Source organism: Pristiophorus japonicus, chromosome 20 (genome assembly GCF_044704955.1).
Source record: "Pristiophorus japonicus isolate sPriJap1 chromosome 20, sPriJap1.hap1, whole genome shotgun sequence".
NCBI lineage: Eukaryota > Metazoa > Chordata > Chondrichthyes > Pristiophoridae > Pristiophorus > Pristiophorus japonicus.
Window position 1 is genome coordinate 88,730,610 of NC_091996.1, and position 17,946 is coordinate 88,748,555.

At 52.2% G+C, this 17,946-nt stretch overlaps 1 protein-coding gene across 1 annotated transcript in view; it reads right to left on the minus strand.

Annotated features, from left to right (window-relative positions):
* LOC139232819 (zonadhesin-like) overlaps positions 1–17,946 on the minus strand; it is a 197,652-nt gene that overhangs the window by 90,153 nt on the left and 89,553 nt on the right. The window contains exons 19-31 of the mRNA XM_070863314.1: positions 17,193–17,327; positions 16,876–17,040; positions 15,789–15,883; positions 13,763–13,841; positions 11,820–11,910; positions 9,530–10,229; positions 9,026–9,288; positions 8,309–8,942; positions 8,174–8,225; positions 7,526–7,639; positions 5,529–5,653; positions 4,025–4,167; positions 974–1,117 (exon numbers count right to left, since the gene is read on the minus strand). Of these exons, the coding sequence (XP_070719415.1) occupies positions 974–1,117; positions 4,025–4,167; positions 5,529–5,653; positions 7,526–7,639; positions 8,174–8,225; positions 8,309–8,942; positions 9,026–9,288; positions 9,530–10,229; positions 11,820–11,910; positions 13,763–13,841; positions 15,789–15,883; positions 16,876–17,040; positions 17,193–17,327 (2,740 nt within the window). The remainder of the gene's footprint in view (positions 1–973; positions 1,118–4,024; positions 4,168–5,528; positions 5,654–7,525; positions 7,640–8,173; positions 8,226–8,308; positions 8,943–9,025; positions 9,289–9,529; positions 10,230–11,819; positions 11,911–13,762; positions 13,842–15,788; positions 15,884–16,875; positions 17,041–17,192; positions 17,328–17,946) is intronic.

Here is a 17,946-nt window from a genome sequence, read left to right on the forward strand (position 1 = left end):
TCCGGCGGACGCAAAAGGTTCCCCAGCCACCTATTGGAAGGGAGTTCTCCCCCCCCCCCCCCCCCACGGTGTCCTGGGGCCAATATTTGTCCCTCCACCAACGGCTGGAAAAATAAATAATCCGGTCATTATCACATTGCAGTCTGTGGGAGCTTGCTGTGCGCAAATTGGCTGCCGCGTTCCTCCACATTACGACAGTGACTACCCTTCAAAAAGTACTTCATCGGCTGTGAAACACTTTGGGAGGTCCAGGAGTGAGTGCACTCGGTCTTGTGCCGGCTAGGGGTGGGGGCTGGTGGTGAACGAGAACCCTCTGGAGGTGCTTTCAGGCCAAGGGTAGCTCCATATCATGGGCCATATAAAGGTAAGTTCTCTTTTTTCTGGATTGGTACCACGTTGGGGCATATTTTTACTCATTGGGCCAGTGCCGGTCCCGAATAATTGTGCCCAAAGTCAATACTAAACAAAAGAACATGAGAATTAGGAGCAGGAGTCGGCCATTCGGCCCCTCGAGCCTGCTCCGCCATTCATTAAGATCGCGGCTGACCTTTCAACTCAACCCCACTTTCCCGTCCGATCTCCATATCCTTTGAGTCCCTTAAAACCCGAAAAGCTATCGATCTCGGCCTTGGATTTAGTCAATGACTGAGCCTCCACAGCCCTCTGGGGCAGAGAATTCCAAACATTCGCCACCCTCTGAGTGAAGAAATTCCTCCTCATCTCAGTCCTAAATGGCCGACCTCTTATCCTGAGACTGTGTGACCCCCTGGTTCTAGACTCCCCAGCCCGGGGGGGGCAACATCCTCCCTGCATCTACCCTGTCAATCCCCCTCAGGTTCGTATATATTTCACTGAGGCCACCCCCTCATTCTTCTCAACTCACGCCCACAGGTCAATCAATGCGAGGAGCTCCTTGTCTGAAATGTGAAAGCTGGGATTGATCCCAAGGGATGTGATTTGGCCGGCCCCTCACCTCTCATCCTCATCGTCTTTGGTTTTCCAGCTGTCTCCGAAGGTGGTGTCGTTCGCCGCCATGCCGTCATCCGGCTGTCGGTAATCATCGGCATGGTTGCCGTTAAAGTCGCCACACAGTCCGCACATCTGTCCGGTGTAGGAGCTGAAAGAAAGAAAAAAAAAGACAGGCGCTTACGACAGCGTCCAGGAGTGAGTGCACTTGGTCTTGTGCCGGCTGGGGGCGGGGGGGCGGTGGGGGTGGTGAACAAGAAACCTCTGGAGGTGCTTTCAGGCCTTGGGTAGCTCCGTATCATGGGCCCTCATAGAAACGTTTAAAATTCTGACGGGTTTAGACAGGTTGGATGCAGGAAGAATGTTCCCAATGTTGGGGAAGTCCAGAACCAGGGGTCACAGTCTAAGGATAAGGGGTAAGCCATTTAGGACCGAGATGAGGAGAAACTTCTTCACCCAGAGAGTGGTGAACCTGTGGAATTCTCTACCACAGAAAGTAGTTGAGGCCAATTCATTAAATATATTCAAAAGGGAGTTAGATGAAGTCCTTACTACTCGGGGGATCAAGGGGTATGGCGAGAGAGCAGGAAGGGGGTACTGAAGTTTCATGTTCAGCCATGAACTCATTGAATGGCGGTGCAGGCTAGAAGGGCTGAATGGCCTGCTCCTGCACCTATTTTCTATGTTTCTATGTTTCTATGACACGTTGCACAAGCAACGGATACAGACTCACGCAGTGTAACAAGTTATGTGTTGGCAGCAAACCAGTTCTTTAAAAATTCATTCATGGGCGTCTCTGGCAAGGCCGACATTTATTGCCCATCCCTAATTGCCCTCAAGAAGGTGGTGGTGAGCCGCCATCTTGAACCAGATGGTGTTGCGTAGCTCTTTGGTACAACCGAGCGGCTCGCTCGGACATTTCAGAGGGGCAGTTAGGAGTCAACCGCGTCGCAGTGGATCTGGAGTCACATGTAGGCCCAGACCGAGTAAGGGTGGCAGCCTTCCTTCCCTGAACGGGGCATTATACATTACAGTCACCATTTGTTTTTTTATTCCCGATTTACTGAATTAACTGAATTTAAATTCCCCAGCTGCCGTGCTGGCACTGTAACAGGACCGATGTGATCGCACTAGAGAGGGTACAGAGGAGATTTACCAGGATGTTGCCTGGACTGGAGAATTTTAGTGATGAGGAAAGATTGGATAGGCTGGGGTTGTTTTCTTTGGAACAGAGGAGGCTGAGGGGAGACCTTATTGAGGTGTAGAAAATTATGTGGGGCCTGGATAGAGTGGATAGGACGGACCTATTTACCTTAACAGAGGGGTCAACAACCAGGGGGCATGGAGTTAAAGTAATTGGGGGGGGGGGGTTTAGAGGGGAATTGAGGGGAAATTTCTTCACCCAGAGGGTGGTGGGGGTCTGGGGCGAAACTCACGGCCTGAAAGGGTGGTAGAGGCAGAAACCCTCACCACATTTAAAAAGCACTCGGAGTGTCAGCCTAGATTTATGTGCTCAAGCGCCTGGAGTGGGACTCGAACTCACGACCTTCTGACCCCGAGGCGAAAGTGCTACCCACTGAGCCACAACTGCATTTATAAAGATGTTTTCAGAGGATTTGGAAAGTAAACCCGTCATTTTTTCCATTTTCCTTTGACATGGTTCAAAAGATGGTATATAAAGGAGCAAGGTTCCCAACTGTTTGTCAGAACCGTTACTCGAAACGTGCTTTTGTGAAGCAGAGGAGAAAGGAGGTTGCTGAACAGGAGCTTGCTGTGCGCAACTTGGCTGCCGCGTTTCCTGCGTTGCAACAGTGACTACACTTCCATTGGCTGTGAAGCGCTTTGGGGATGTCCGGTGGTCGTGAAAGGCGCTATATAAATGCAAGTCCTTCTTCTAAAACGCAGGCCCGCCTCCGCAATATCCCAGCGGGAGCAGTCCAGCGGGCTCCAGTGAATTGGCAAAGCCTCCGAATGCGGGTCAAGAGCCACAGTCCGCCCGTGGCGAGAGGGGCCGCTGGGTCACTGGCCAGCGGGCGATGTCGACTGGCAAGGCTTGGGACCGTCACAGAGGCGGGCGCCAAGCGGCCGTGAGGATGACCTGCACCGAGCCTTGGTTGGGCCACACTAAAGGGGGGTGAAATTGGGGTTTTGCATGGTGCCCGGTACCGCGGGCGGGAGGCGGCTAACAGGCGGCAAAGGCCTACCGTCGTCGGTAAGCGCCATTGACGACGCGCCCTAAGTTCAGCCGGCTCTTTGGCAGAGACGCCAAGAGGCAATGCGGCGCCGGCTAATGCTATCCGCGCGGTGACATCATCCAGCGTACAACGCCTCTTTGACGCCTCTGTCGCGGCACTTGCTTTGGCGTACAAACAGGCGCCGCTAAAATCAACACTCAGGCGGTGACACCGCCTCAAAAAATGGCAGTACCAAATTTCGAGCCCCCAAGAGCACCGCGTACAGTTGTGGTCGCCATATTATAAAGAGGCACTGGAGAGGGTGCAGAGGAGATTTACAAGGATGATACCAGAAATGCGAGGGTACACGTATCAGGAAAGGATGAACAGGCTGGATCTCTTTTTTTCTTGAGAGAAAGGAAGGCTGAGGGGTGACCTAATAGAGGGCTTTAAAATGATGAAAGGTTTTGATCGAGTGGATACAGAGAGAGTGTTTCCACTTGTGGGGAAGAGCATAACTAGAGGCCATCAATATAAGATAGTCACCCAGAAACCCAATGGGGAATTCAGGAGAAACTCCTTTACCCAGAGAGCGGTGAGAATGTGGAACTCGCTGCCACAGGGAGGGGTTGAGGCGAATAGTATCGATGCATTTAAGGGGAGGCTGGACAAGCGCATGGGGGAGAAGGGAATAGAGGGTTACGCTGATGGATTTAGATGAGGAAAGACGGGAGGAGGCTCGAGTGGGGCATAAACGCCGGCACGGACTGGCTGGGCCTGTTAACAGGCTGGGCTTAAGGAACCCTACGTAATAATGTTACGGCCAGCTTTGCTTGAATGAAATACAGTCAGCGCACTCAAGTTCGAAAGCCACTGGGACTCACCCGGGTACGACTATCTTCACAAAATGGTTTCCGTCGTACTGCACCAGCAAGCCGAAGTCCGTCGTGAGCACGACGTACTGCCCAGTTTGAGCGAGGTGAGCGCGCCCCACAGCCTTGGGCAGCCGGATTCGCGTTTGGCCCACCTGCAATCGAAAGGGGAAGAGTTGGGTTCCGCGTGTCGACGCGTGTCTGCGGTGAAGCAGCTTGGAGCGCTCGCCTGCGCGGAGGGCACCCCGTATAAGAGCAGCTTGTCCCCCGCTGTCGTCGAGTCAGAAATAGTTCGTCGGTAGGGCGGCGTCCCTATAGCCTGTCTGTGCCCTGGCACCATTGACTCCAAGTAGGAGGGCATTGCTGCGACCTATTTGTACCCTACAGCTATGGACTCTGGGTAGAATGACGCCACGATGGCCAATGTTACCCTAGAGCAATGCAATCTGGGTAGAATGACAACAATATGGCCAATTTTCACTCTATAGCTACGGATTCTGAGTAGAATGCCACCACTATGGCCAATTTTCACCCTATGGCAACGTATTCTGGTTAGAATGACACCAATATGACCAATTTTACCCTATAGCAATGCATTCTGGTTAGAATGACGCCAATATGACCAATTTTACCCTATAGCAATGGATTCTGGGTAGAATGGCACAAATATGGCCAATGTTACCCTTTGGCAATGCATTCTGGGTAGAATGACACCAATATGGCCAATTTTCACCCTATAGCTACGGATTCTGGGTAGAATGACACCAATATGGCCGATTTTCACCCTACGGCAATGTATTCTGCGTAGAATCAATCTATTCTGGGTTTGAACTTAAGAACACAAGAATTAGGAGCAGGAGTAGGCCATACGGCCCCTCGAGCCTGCTCCGCCATTTAATAAGATCACGGCTGAGTCAACGACTGAGCCTCCACAGCCCTCTGGGGCAGAGAATTCCAAAGATTCACCACCCTCTGAGTGAAGAAATTTCTCCTCATCTCAGTCCTAAATGGCCGACCCCTTATCCTGAGACTGTGACCCCTGGTTCTAGACTCCCCAGCCCGGGGGAAACATCCTCCCTGCATCTATCCTGTCTAATCCCATCAGAATTTTATATGTTTCTATGAGATCCCCTCTCATCCTTCTAAATCCCAGTGAATATAAGCCTAGTCTACTCAATCTCTCATAGGACAATCCCCCCATCCCAGGAATCAGTCTGGTGAACCTTCGTTGCACTCCCTCTATGGCAAGTATATCCTTCCTGAGGTAAGGAGACCAAAACTGTACACAATACCCCAGGTGCGGTCTCACCAGGGTCCGATATAATTGCAGTAATACTTAAATCCTCTTGTAATAAAGTCCCAGAGGTTCACTGACTGGCTGCCAAATGACTGTCCCCAAACTGTACCGCGCTTTTTAAAATACAATTGAGCTTCTGTTAAATGTACACCCTGTTTCGGTGGTGAGGAACCAGTGAAACTCTCAGAGGGAATGAACTGCAACAATAAGATGACAAACCAGAATTCTCCTGTTTTTCATTAGAGTGATGGTGACACCGTCAATGGTGACGTAAAGCTTCCTCAGGTAAGTAGCTCCAGGCATCCCCCTCTCCTCATTCTTCCCTTCGATACTGAACCAGGGTCCTGGAAAACACCGAGCCACCGTAAGGAAGAAGGTGCACTGACTGGAGGCAGAGTGAATACAGAGAGAGCAATACATGCATGCATACCAGAGGCTGGGCCATCAAGCTTTCGCGCACACAGACAGACAGACAGACAGACACACACACACACACACACACACACACACACACGCACAGACTACAGACGCACACACAATCGTCATCATTGGGAGTCCCTCGGAATCGAGGAAGACTTGCTTCCACTCTAAAAGTGAGTTCTCAGGTGACTGAACAGTCCAATACGGGAATTACAGTCCCTGTCACAGGTGGGACAGACAGTGGTTGAGGGAAGGGGTGGCTGGGACTGGTTTGCCGCACGCTCCTTCCGCTGCCTGCGCTTGCTTTCTGCACGCTCTCGGCGACGAGACTCGAGGTGCTCAGCGCCCTCCCGGATGCACTTCCTCCAAACGCACAGACACACACATACACGCAAGACAGACACACACACACACGCACAGACGCGCCCGCGCGCGCGCACACACACACACAAACACGCAAGACAGACACACACACACACACGCACAGACTCATACACACCCGCGTGCACAGACACACAGACTCACAAACACGAACAGACACACGCACCTGCACAGGTGTACAGAAACGCACACACATGCACAGAAATGCATACACACATGTACACAGGCGCAGCGCACAGTCGGCAAAAACCTTGCTTTTATCCAATGCTTTGCATGATCTCAGGATGTCCCAAATGACTTCAAAGACAATCAAATGCTTTTGAAGAGTAGTTACAGTTAATCTAAGAAATGTGGCCAATCCCACAACAGCAATGTGATAATGACCGGATAATCTGCTTTTGGTATTCGATGAGGAATAAATATTGGCCCCAGGACACCGGGGAGAACTTTCCTGCTCCTTTTCAAAATAGTGGCCGTGGGATCTTTTACATCCAACTGAGAGAGCAGACGGGGCCTCGGTTTAACGTCTCATCCGAAAGACGGCACCTCCGACAGTGTGACGCTCCCTCAGCACTGCCCCTCTGATAGTGCTGCGCTCCCTCAGCATTGCCCCTCCGACAGTGCGGCGCTCCCTCAGTGCTGTCTCTCCAACAGTGCAGGGCTCCCTCAGTACTGCCCCTCCGACAGTGCGGCGCTCCCTCAGTACTGCCCCTCCGATAGTGCGGTGCTCCCTCAGCACTGCCCCTCTGACAGTGCGGCGCTCCCTCAGTACTGCCCCTCCGACAGTGCGGCGCTCCCTCAGCACCGCCCCTCCAACAGTGCGGCGCTCCCTCAGTACTGCCCCTCCGACAGTGTGGGGCTCCCTCAGCACTGGCACTGAGAGCGTCGGCCTGGATTATGTGCTCGAGCCTCTGGCGTGGAACTTGAACCCACGACCTTCTGTCACAGAGGCGAGAGGTGAATACTGGAAAGAATCACACGCCCATTGTAATGTACGTACCAGTGAGGATGCTCACAGGTTGGTAGAGCTGTGGCATTGTGAGTGGCTTAGCCAGTCACGTGATGTTCGCATGACTCAATAAAACCCCAGCCAGTTGGGTTCGGGGGATCCACGATGGAGCAGGTGGTTGTGAGCCTCGCGGATGAACTAGTAACGTGTAGTATGATTGTTAAACCTTTGTTAATAAACCAATTAGTTCTTAATAGCAATATGTTGCTATGAATTCTTAAGCTAAGAACCCATGTAGCAAATACATTACATCCATCAGCATATGTAAAGAGATAAAAAACAGATTCATATTTTGGGTGTATACCCTCCAGCAGAACTTGGTCTTTTCCCCCGTACGGATGCCGTGTATGGGCAGCTGGGGTTATATTTCAGAACCGCGGATTACTTGTCTTCCTTCTGTACGTACCTGTCATATTCTGGCAGCTCCGGGCAAGGGTATAGGTGCAGGTTCCCAGGAAAATAAACTTCCTCTTGTCGAAAGTTATGTAATGAGGATCTCCGGAGATGATGCACGATCCGTCTGACGGGGGTGAAAGGGTTAAAAGTTGAATTCGCTTTGTGACCCTCTCGCGACCCGTCTCTGCGACTTACCAGCTTTGCTGTTTGATGCCTAGCCGTTTCTTAGGGTCACCGGAGCCATGGGAAATGGGCAGTTAGTTTCACCGTGTTGATTATTCCAACGCACTCCTGGCCGGCCTCCCACCTTCTACCCTACGGAAACTTGAGGTGATCCAAAACAGTGCTGCCCCGTGTCCCACTCACCCATCACCCCTTCCCCCTCCCCCCTCCCCCCGCCCGCCCCATGTGCTCGCTGAGCTACATTGGCTCCTGGTTAGGATGTGAAGGCATTGGAGAGGGTGCAGAAAAGATTTACGAGAATGGTTCCAGCGATGAGAGCTGGCACGGGCTTGACGGGCCGAATGGCCTCCTTCCGTGCTGTAACCATTCCATGATTCTGTGGTGAGGTTGTCAAGACACTTCACGGAAGGACACTAAGGGATCCTACGCACGTTGGAAGGGCCGTAGGGGTTATGGCTGACTGTTACATGCTTACTATGTGCAAAGTGAATGTCACATACCTGGCGGAGGTGGTGCTGGTGTTGATCCTGTAAAATAAAAAGAGTTGTAAATATTAGCCAACCATTCAAATTATTGACCACTCAAATTACCAACTACACAAATTACTGACCACAAATACTGACCTGGAGTTGTGGTCACATTGGTGGTTGGTTGTGGAGATGTTCCGTCTGTGGTTGGTCGTGATGTTTGATCTGTGGTTGGTCGTGATGTCTGATCTGTGGTTGGTAGTGATGTCTGATCTGTGGTTGGTCGTGATGTCTGATCTGTGGTTGGTAGTGATGTCTGATCTGTGGTTGGTTGTGATGTCTGATCTGTGGTTGGTTGTGATGTCTGATCTGTGGTTGGCCGTGATGTCTGATCTGTGGTTGGCCGTGATGTCTGATCTGTGGTTGGCTGCGATGTCTGATCTGTGGTTGGCCGTGATGTCTGATCTGTGGTTGGCCATGATGTCTGATCTGTGGTTGGCCATGATGTCTGATCTGTGGTTGGCCGTGATGTCTGATCTGTGGTTGGCCGTGATGTCTGATCTGTGGTTGGCCGTGATGTCTGATCTGTGGTTGGCTGCGATGTCTGATCTGTGGTTGGCCATGATGTCTGATCTGTGGTTGGCCGTGATGTCTGATCTGTGGTTGGCCATGATGTCTGATCTGTGGTTGGCCGTGATGTCTGATCTGTGGTTGGCCATGATGTCTGATCTGTGGTTGGCCGTGATGTCTGATCTGTGGTTGGCTGCGATGTCTGATCTGTGGTTGGCCGTGATGTCTTATCTGTGGTTGGCCGTGATGTCTGATCTGTGGTTGGCCGTGATGTCTGATCTGTGGTTGGCCGTGATGTCTGATCTGTGGTTGGCTGCGATGTCTGATCTGTGGTTGGCCGTGATGTCTGATCTGTGGTTGGCCGTGATGTCTGATCTGTGGTTGGCCGTGATGTCTGATCTGTGGTTGGCTGCGATGTCTGATCTGTGGTTGGCCGTGATGTCTGATCTGTGGTTGGCCGTGATGTCTGATCTGTGGTTGGCTGCGATGTCTGATCTGTGGTTGGCCGTGATGTCTGATCTGTGGTTGGCCGTGATGTCTGATCTGTGGTTGGCTGCGATGTTTGATTTGTGGTTGGTTGTGATGTCTGATCTGTGGTTGGTTGTGATGTCTGATCTGTGGTTGGCTGCGATGTTTGATCTGTGGTTGGCTGCGATGTTTGATCTGTGGTTGGCCGTGATGTCTGATCTGTGGTTGGCTGCGATGTTTGATCTGTGGTTGGTTGCGATGTTTGATCTGTGGTTGGTTGCGAAGTCTGATCTGTGGTTGGCCGTGATGTCTCATCTGTGGTTGGCCGTGATGTCTGATCTGTGGTTGGCCGTGATGTTTGATCTGTGGTTGGTCGTGATGTCTGATCTGTGGTTGGTCGTGATGTCTGATCTGTGGTTGGCCATGATGTCTGATCTGTGGTTGGTTGTGATGTCTGATCTGTGGTTGGCCGTGATGTCTGATCTGTGGTTGGTCGTGATGTCTGATCTGTGGTTGGCCGTGATGTCTGATCTGTGGTTGGTTGTGATGTTTGATCTGTGGTTGGCCGTGATGTCTGATCTGTGGTTGGTTGTGATGTTTGATCTGTGGTTGGCCGTGATGTCTGATCTGTGGTTGGTTGTGATGTCTGATCTGTGGTTGGCCGTGATGTCTGATCTGTGGTTGGTTGTGATGTTTGATCTGTGGTTGGCCGTGATGTCTGATCTGTGGTTGGTTGTGATGTTTGATCTGTGGTTGGCCGTGATGTCTGATCTGTGGTTGGTTGTGATGTTTGATCTGTGGTTGGCCGTGATGTCTGATCTGTGGTTGGCCGTGATGTCTGATCTGTGGTTGGTTGTGATGTCTGATCTGTGGTTGGCCGTGATGTCTGATCTGTGGTTGGTTGTGATGTCTGATCTGTGGTTGGCTGTGATGTCTGATCTGTGGTTGGCCATGATGTCTGATCTGTGGTTGGCCGTGATGTCTCGTCTGTGGTTGGCTGTGGTGTTCCATCTGTGGTTGGTGTTGCTATTTCAACGACAAGGAGACAAATCATAATAATCTTAGCGGCTTTGCCATTTGAAGGCCATGAAACGCCAAATACAGAAACTTTAATTCTCTAAGTACAACCCCAGATTTGAAACCGTCCCCAGTCTTCAGCTAAAGTGCCTCGGGCCCGAATTCGATGGACCCACCACCGGCTGCCGCTGAGTTTTCTCGGCGGTCTCCCTGTTTTCTGGGCGCGCTCCCCTCCGAGCGAGTTTGGTCGGGCCCTCACACCGGTGGGGAGAGGACCGGTGGGGAGCGTCTACAAGCGTGCAACGCCCGACAAAAGTCCTCCCGCCTGCTCTCTCCCGAGACCGGTCCGGGCGGCCCTACGCACCGGCGGCAGAAGAGACCGCTGGGTGGAGGCAGGTCTTACCTGGACGGTAAGTATGAAGACCTGCAAGAAAAGGGTAGTGCACTTGTTTTCTTCATTTCTTCTGCAGCGACTTTGGTGGCTAGTGTCCTCTGAAGGATTTGTAAAAAATGTTTTCCCCCCCCCCTTTGTTGAAAATTATTTTTCCGGTTCCCGCCCTCCTCCCTGGGCCTGACTCCAGCCTTGGTGTTACTTTGCCGAAGATCGCGTTTGCTGCCCAGAATCCGACTGACCGCCCGCTGCCACCCAGAATCGGCGTGGAAGGCCCATTTTGTTCCACCGGCCGTTTTTTCCCGCCATTTTTCCGCCAAACTTCCGCCTAAAGTAGCGTCGGGACCTTGGCGGTCCTTTCGATGGTACACGGGCGGGACTTAGGCTTGACCAAACTCGGCACCCTTGGATTTTTGACGGCAATTGCCAATGTGAAATGGTTTTCTCATCTTTAGCTACGCCGTACACCTTTATAGGAGAAATTTGCAGGGGGCTATGGGGAAAGAGCAGGGGGGGGGGGGGGCGGGGCAGTGGGACTAATGGCATCGCTCTTTCAAAGAGCCGGCACAGGCATGATGGGCCGAATGGCCTCCGTCTGCACTGTGTGACTCTATGATTGTGACACAATATGAATCACGTTTTGGCTTATTGTTGCTGAGAGAACCAGAAAGCGTATCAAAATTAAGACTATAGGGGTTGGGGGTGGGGGGGGGGGGGGGGTGAAATTGGGTTCCTTTGCGCCTGCAGTTAGCGCCGATTGGCGGCTCGTGCCATATTCGGCGGGCGTTTGGCGGCGGCGGAACTGCGTCGCCTCACCCCCCCCCACCGATCTCCTACGCCCGGAGGATTGCGACGTCATCGCCGCGCGCGTCGCCCCTATCCACCCCCCCCGGTAGCGCCCCAGAACCCGAACTCGCGATGACGTCGCGATCTCCGGGCGAAGGAGATGGGGGAGGGGAGGAGTGACGCAGTACCGCCGCCGCCGAATATGGCACGAGCCGCCGATTGGCCACCGGCGGCGCTAACTGTAGGCGCAAAGGAACCCAATTTCACCCCTGCTGCGGTATCAGCGGCCGAAAACACCGACAGAGATAGGAGGCGTGCATCAGGTGGGGACTGGATGCTTCGGGGGTGGGTGACGGGGTTGGTGGCGGAGGGGGCGGGGCGGTGATGCTTAAAGGCGAGGTGGGCAAAAAAAAAAAACGTACCTTCTCTCTCGCGGGTCTTTTTTTCCCCACAGGCTCCTGCCCGCGATCGATCGGCCCGGCGCTCTGGGCTGATTGGGTGGGGTCGTGGCTGCTGCCGTGGCGATGGGCAAGTTATTTATAAATTTTGGCCTGTCCCTTTAAGGGAGGGAAGGAGGCCTTTCAGTGCGGAAGAGCTGCTCCACGCACCAGCTCGCCTGCTGCCGACTGCGCTCCAGGAAGGAAGCGGAGCGCCTGATTTAGCGGCAAATTATTTTTTTTAGCTTTGAAATCGTTGGCGCCGAGCGCTCATTTTTCGAAACCTTTCAAAGTTAGCGCCCCGAAACGGGGCGATGCCCAATTTCGCTCCCACGGACGCTGAGCCACACAGACGGTGGTCCTCTGGGCCACGACAAGTCCCATCCCTTCCGCCCAGGTCAGCCAAACATCGCCGCCCGTTCCATCTCCCATCGTCCCTCCACAATTGACTCGAACCCCATTTCGATATCCGGCCCTGGTCGCCTATGCCACCAATTCTAATACCTGTCGGGTGAGGAAGGCCTGACTGGCTTTCTCTTTCTGCTCCCGTCACCCTCTGACTTTGAACTGGGCACCTCCTGGCACTGCAGCCCCGTGGCCGAGCCAGCGATTTGCCAGGGGTCATTTTGCCAGCTCCGCCCACACCAACAATGACAACTTGCATTGAGCGAACCAAGACGCTTCACAGGAGCGAATGCACACAAAGTTTGACACTAAGCCACATGAAGAGATATTAAAATATCAAAATTCTCATCCTTGTTTTCAAATCCCTCCATGGCCCTCGCCCCCTCCCTATCTCTGTAATCTCCTCCAGCCCCACAACCCCCCGAGATGTCTGCGCTCCTTGAATTCTCCCCTCTTGAGCATCCCTGATTATAATCGCTCCACCATCGGTGGCCGTGCCTTCTGTTGCCTGGGCCCCAAGCTCTGGAACTCCCTCCCTAAACCTCTCCACCTCTCTCTCCTCCTTCAAGATGCTCCTTAAAACCGACCTCTTTGACCCAGCTTTTGCTCACTTGCCCTAATTTCTCCATTATGCGGCTCGGTGCAAAATTGTTTTATCTCATAATACTCCTGTGAAACGTCGTGGGACGCTTCACTACATTAAAGGCGCTATATAAATACAAGGTGGTGTTGTTGTATTCAGACAGGTGACCAAAAGCTCAGTCAAAGAGGTCAGTTTTAAGGAGCGTCTTGAAGGAGGAGAGAGAGGCAGGCGAGCTTAAAATCAACCTCGCTTTGTTGAATTTTTCTGGACTTTTGATACATAAGAATACAAGAAACAGGAGCAGGAGTCGGCCATTCGGCCCCTCGAGCCTGCTCCGCCATTCAATGAGATCATGGCTGATCTTCGACCTCAACTCCACTTTCCTGCACTGTCCCCATATCCCTCGATCCCCTTAAAAATCTATCGATCTCCGTCTTGAATATACTCAGTGACTGAGCCTCCACAGCCCTCTGGGGCAGAGAATTCCAAAGATTCACCGCCCTCTGAGTGAAGAAATTCCTCCTCATCTCAGTCCTAAATGGCCGACCCCTTATCCTGAGACAGTGTGACCCCCTGGTTCTAGACTCCCCAACCCCGGGGGAAACATCCTCCCTGCATCTACCCTGTCGAGCCCCGTAAGAATGTTGTATGTTTCAATGAGATCACCTCTCATTCTTCTAAACTCTGGAGAATATCGGCCCAGTCTGCTCAATCTCTCCTCATAGGACAATCCCCCCCATCCCAGGAATCAGTCTGGTGAACCTTCGTTGCACTCCCTTTGTGGCAAGTATATCCTTCCTCAGGTAAGGAGACCCAAACTGTGCACAATACTCCAGGTGTGGTCTCACCAGGGCCCGGTATAATTGCAGTAAGACGTCTTTACTCTTTTTTCGAAACAGTGTCAATGATTGAGGTGCCACGAAGCTGAATACTTCCTTACCAGTGCAGGCCACGATGCAGACCTTGTCCACTGCAAGTTCGGAGATTTTGTCGTTTCCTGAAACACCTTCTATCACAAACTGGAATGAGAAAGGCTTTGTATTAGATCATGATACGCCCATGGCCCCCAAACCCTCCTAACCTGTGACCCTCAGAAGCCCCCCCCTCTACTCTCCAAGTGTCTCTGACCTTTGATTAGAGGTCATAGTTTCAGAATAAGGGGCCGCCCATTAAAACGGAGATGAGGAGGAATTTCTTCTCTCAGAGCGTCGTGAATCTTTGCCCCAGAGAGCTGCGGAGGCTGGGACATTGAATATACTTAAGGTGGAGATAGACAGACATTTGAACGATAAGGGAGTGAAGGGTTACGGGGAGCGGGCGGGGAAGTGGAGCTGATTCCATGATCAGATCAGCCATGATCTCATTGAATGGCGGAGCAGGCTTGAGGGGCCGAATGGCCGACTCCTGCTCCTATTTCTTATGTTCTTATGTTCACGCCCATGGCCATGATTACAGAATTGCCATTTCTTGTTCCCCAAGAGAGAACACTCAGGATGCATCAATGCTCCTTCCAGCTGTACTTTTACTGTCGTGAGGTAGGGCACGCGGCAGCCAATTTGCGCACAGCAAGCTCCCACAAACACCAGTGAGGTAAATGACCCAGGTCGTCTGCTTAAGCGATGTCGGTCAAGGGATAAACATTGGCCAGGACATCGGGGGAGAACTCCCCTGCTCTTCCTCGTGCTGTGGCCGTGGGATCTTTTACGTCCACCCGAGCGGGCAGGCGGGGCCTCGGTTTTGCCGTCTCGCCCGAAAGAGGGCCCCTCCGGCAGTGCGGCGCTCCCTCAGGTTGCGGGGGGGCCTTTGTGCTCAGGTCTCTGGGGCGGGACTTGAACCCACGACCCGCTGACTCCGAGGCGAGAGAGAGTGCTGCCCACTGAGACACGGGATGCCAGCCCTTACCAAAAAGCTGTGCCGAATTTGGCCTGCGCCGATCTGGCACAGGGGTCGGCATGGTCCGGATTTACTTTGGTGAGCGTGGGCCTATGTCCCAGCATGGGGAGGGGTAGCATCTCCCAGCCTGTCACTCGAATCCAAACACCACCACTAGTGGTCAAACTGCACCCCACCTTCTCTTCGCTATAAGAACATAAGAAATAGGAGCAGGAGTCGGCCATTCGGCCCCTCGAGCCTGCTCCGCCATTCAATAAGATCATGGCTGATCTGATCATGGGCTCAGCTCCACTTCCCCGCCCGCTCCCCATAACCCTTCACTCCCTTATCGCTCAAAAATCTGTCTATCTCCACTTTAAATAAATATTCAATGACCCAGCCTCCACAGCTCTCTGGGGCAGAGAATTCCAAAGATTCACGACCCTCCGAGAGAAGCAATTCCTCTTCATCTCCGTCTTAAATGGGCGACCCCTTATTCTGAAACTATGCCCCCCTAGTTCTAGATTTCCCCCACGAGGGGAAACATCCTCTCTGCATCCACCCTGTCCAGCCCCCTCAGAATCTTGTACGCTTCAATAAGATCACCTCTCATTCTGCTAAACTCCAATGAGTACAGGCCCAACCTGCTCAACCTTTCCTCATAAGACAATCTCAGGAATCAACCGAGTGAACCTTCTCTGAACTGCCTCCAATGCAAGTATATCCCGCCTTAAATAAGGAGATCAAAACTGCACGCAGTACTCCAGGTGTGGCCTCACCAATACCCTGTACAGTTGTAGCAGGACTTCTCTGCTTTTATACTCCATCCCCCTTGCAATAAAGGCCAACAGTCCATTGGCCTTCCTGATCACTTGCTGTACCTGCATACTAACTTTTTGTGTTTCATGCACAAGGACCCCCAGGTCCCTCTGTACTGCAGCATTCTGTAGTCTCTCTTCATTTAAGTAATATTTTGCTTTGCTGTTCTTCCTGCCTCACGTTGTCCCACGTTATGCTCCACCTGCCACTTCTCTTCACTATCCCACAGTGCTGTTCATCCCTTCACCAAGCGACAGCCCCGTCCGTCCCTTTACCTGAACCGGTGAGGCTCCACAGTAAACCACCTGGGCCTCTCGCCATCGCTGCTCCTGGTCTCCGGTAACCTTCAGCAGCGGCTTTGTTAAAGTTCCTAATGCGTCAAACAAGAAGGGTAACAGTGTGTCACTGGACGGGGAAACGGCAGCAGAATATCAGAAAGAGATAGCATGTGTGTGTAAGCATCTTCTTGGGCGAAAGGGCTTGTTTTGTCGCGACCAGAGAGGATGCTTTTGAAGTGTGTCCGTGCGCTTGTGTGTATATGTCTATGCATGCGCGTGCTTGCGTGGGTGGGTTTGCATGCGTGTCTGTGAATGTGTGCGACAGTATGTGTGCATGCGTGTGCGTATATGCTTGTGCATGTCTACGCAGGTGTGTACGCACGTGTGCACATGCGTGTAGATGTATGTGTGCATGTGTGTATATGTGTGTGTATGTGTATGTGTGCGTCCATGCACGCATGTGTGTGTGTATGAATATGCATGCATGTGCCTATGTGTGCGCATGTGTATATGTGTGTGTGCGTGCATGTGTGTATATGCGCGCGCGTGTGTGTATATGCATGCGTGTCTGTATATGCGTGTGTATGTATGCATGCATGCACGTATCTGTGTGTGTGTATGTGTGCGTGTGTGTGCGCAAGTGTATATGCGTGTGTGTGTATGGGCATGTGTGTGTGTATATGCGTGCATGTATGTGCGTGTGTATATGCATGCGTGTATATGTGTGTGTGTGTGAGAGTGTGTATATATGTGTGTATATGCATGTGTGTGTGAGTGTGTGTATATGCGTGCATGTGTGTGTATGCGTGTGGTTGAATGCATGCGTGTGTATGCATGTGTGCGTTTGAGTGTGTGTGTATATGTGTGCATGCGTGTATATGTGTGTGTGTTTGTATATGCGTGCGTGTGTATGTGCATGTGTGTGTGTTTGTATATGCATGCGTGTGTGTGCGTGTGTGTGCGTGTGTGTGTGTACATGCATGTGTGTGCATGCGTGCCTGTATGTGTGTTTGTATATGTTTAGTGTTTCTTTCCCGGAGCACAGAGCACACTAAATCGATGGGATTGGAAGATCCCGACTTGCCTTGTCGCTGTGCGTAGACGTTTATTGCCATTGTTGTCGTGTCCCCGTACAGGTAATAGTAGAAAGTCAGAGAAAGACACTGGGACGCGTTTACTGACGGACTCTTCAAATGGAACCGGTGTCCTGGTGTGTTGTCCGCTGACTGAAGCAGCATGTAACTACCAACTGGAACAGGATGGATAGAGTTCAGATCACGTCTCGTAAAGGGTATCACAGCTCTACGAATGATTGTGGGGATACTTCACAGAATTATACATTTGAACCCCTGAAATTCAGGTCACGTACATCCCGAGAATGAATGAAAAATGTTGTCTTACGGCCAGGCTTGGTGAAGTCGCCCGCATTGCCGCTCCCCTGTATCCAGCCGTTATCGTTAGCATCAACTACATATTTCTCAGTGGTCCATCCACACAGGTCCGAATACTGATCGAAATCACAGCCGTGGATACATGCTGCGCAGAACAGGGTGATAAAACACAGTGAGCCAATGCTGCTCTAACCGTACACACAGTGAGTCTTTATAGTGTAGTGGTTCCCTCGACAGCTAAATCCATAAGTAAGCATGATCCTTTATGGCCCATGACCAAACTCAGGGTCTGTCCCTGACTAACTAAGCATGACTAAGACCGCCTGTTTCCACCTCCGTAACATCGCCCGTCTCCGCCCCTGCCTCAGCTCATCCGCTGCTGAAACCCTCATCCGTGCCTTTGTTGCCTCCAGACTTGACTATTCCAACGCACTCCTGGCCGGCCTCCCACATTCTACCCTACGTAAACTAGAGGTGATCCAAAACTCAGCAGCCCGTGTCCTAACTCGCACCGAGTCCCGCTCACCCATCACCCCCTGTGCTCGTTGCCCCATGTCCTAACTCACACCGAGTCCCGCTCACCCATCACCCCCTGTGCTCGCTGCCCCATGTCCTAACTCGCACCGAGTCCCACTCACCCATCACCCCCTGTGCTCGCTGCCCCGTGTCCTAACACGCACCGAGTCCCGCTCACCCATCATCCCCTGTGCTCGCTGCCCCGTGTCCTAACTCGCACCGAGTCCCGCTCACCCATCACCCCCTGT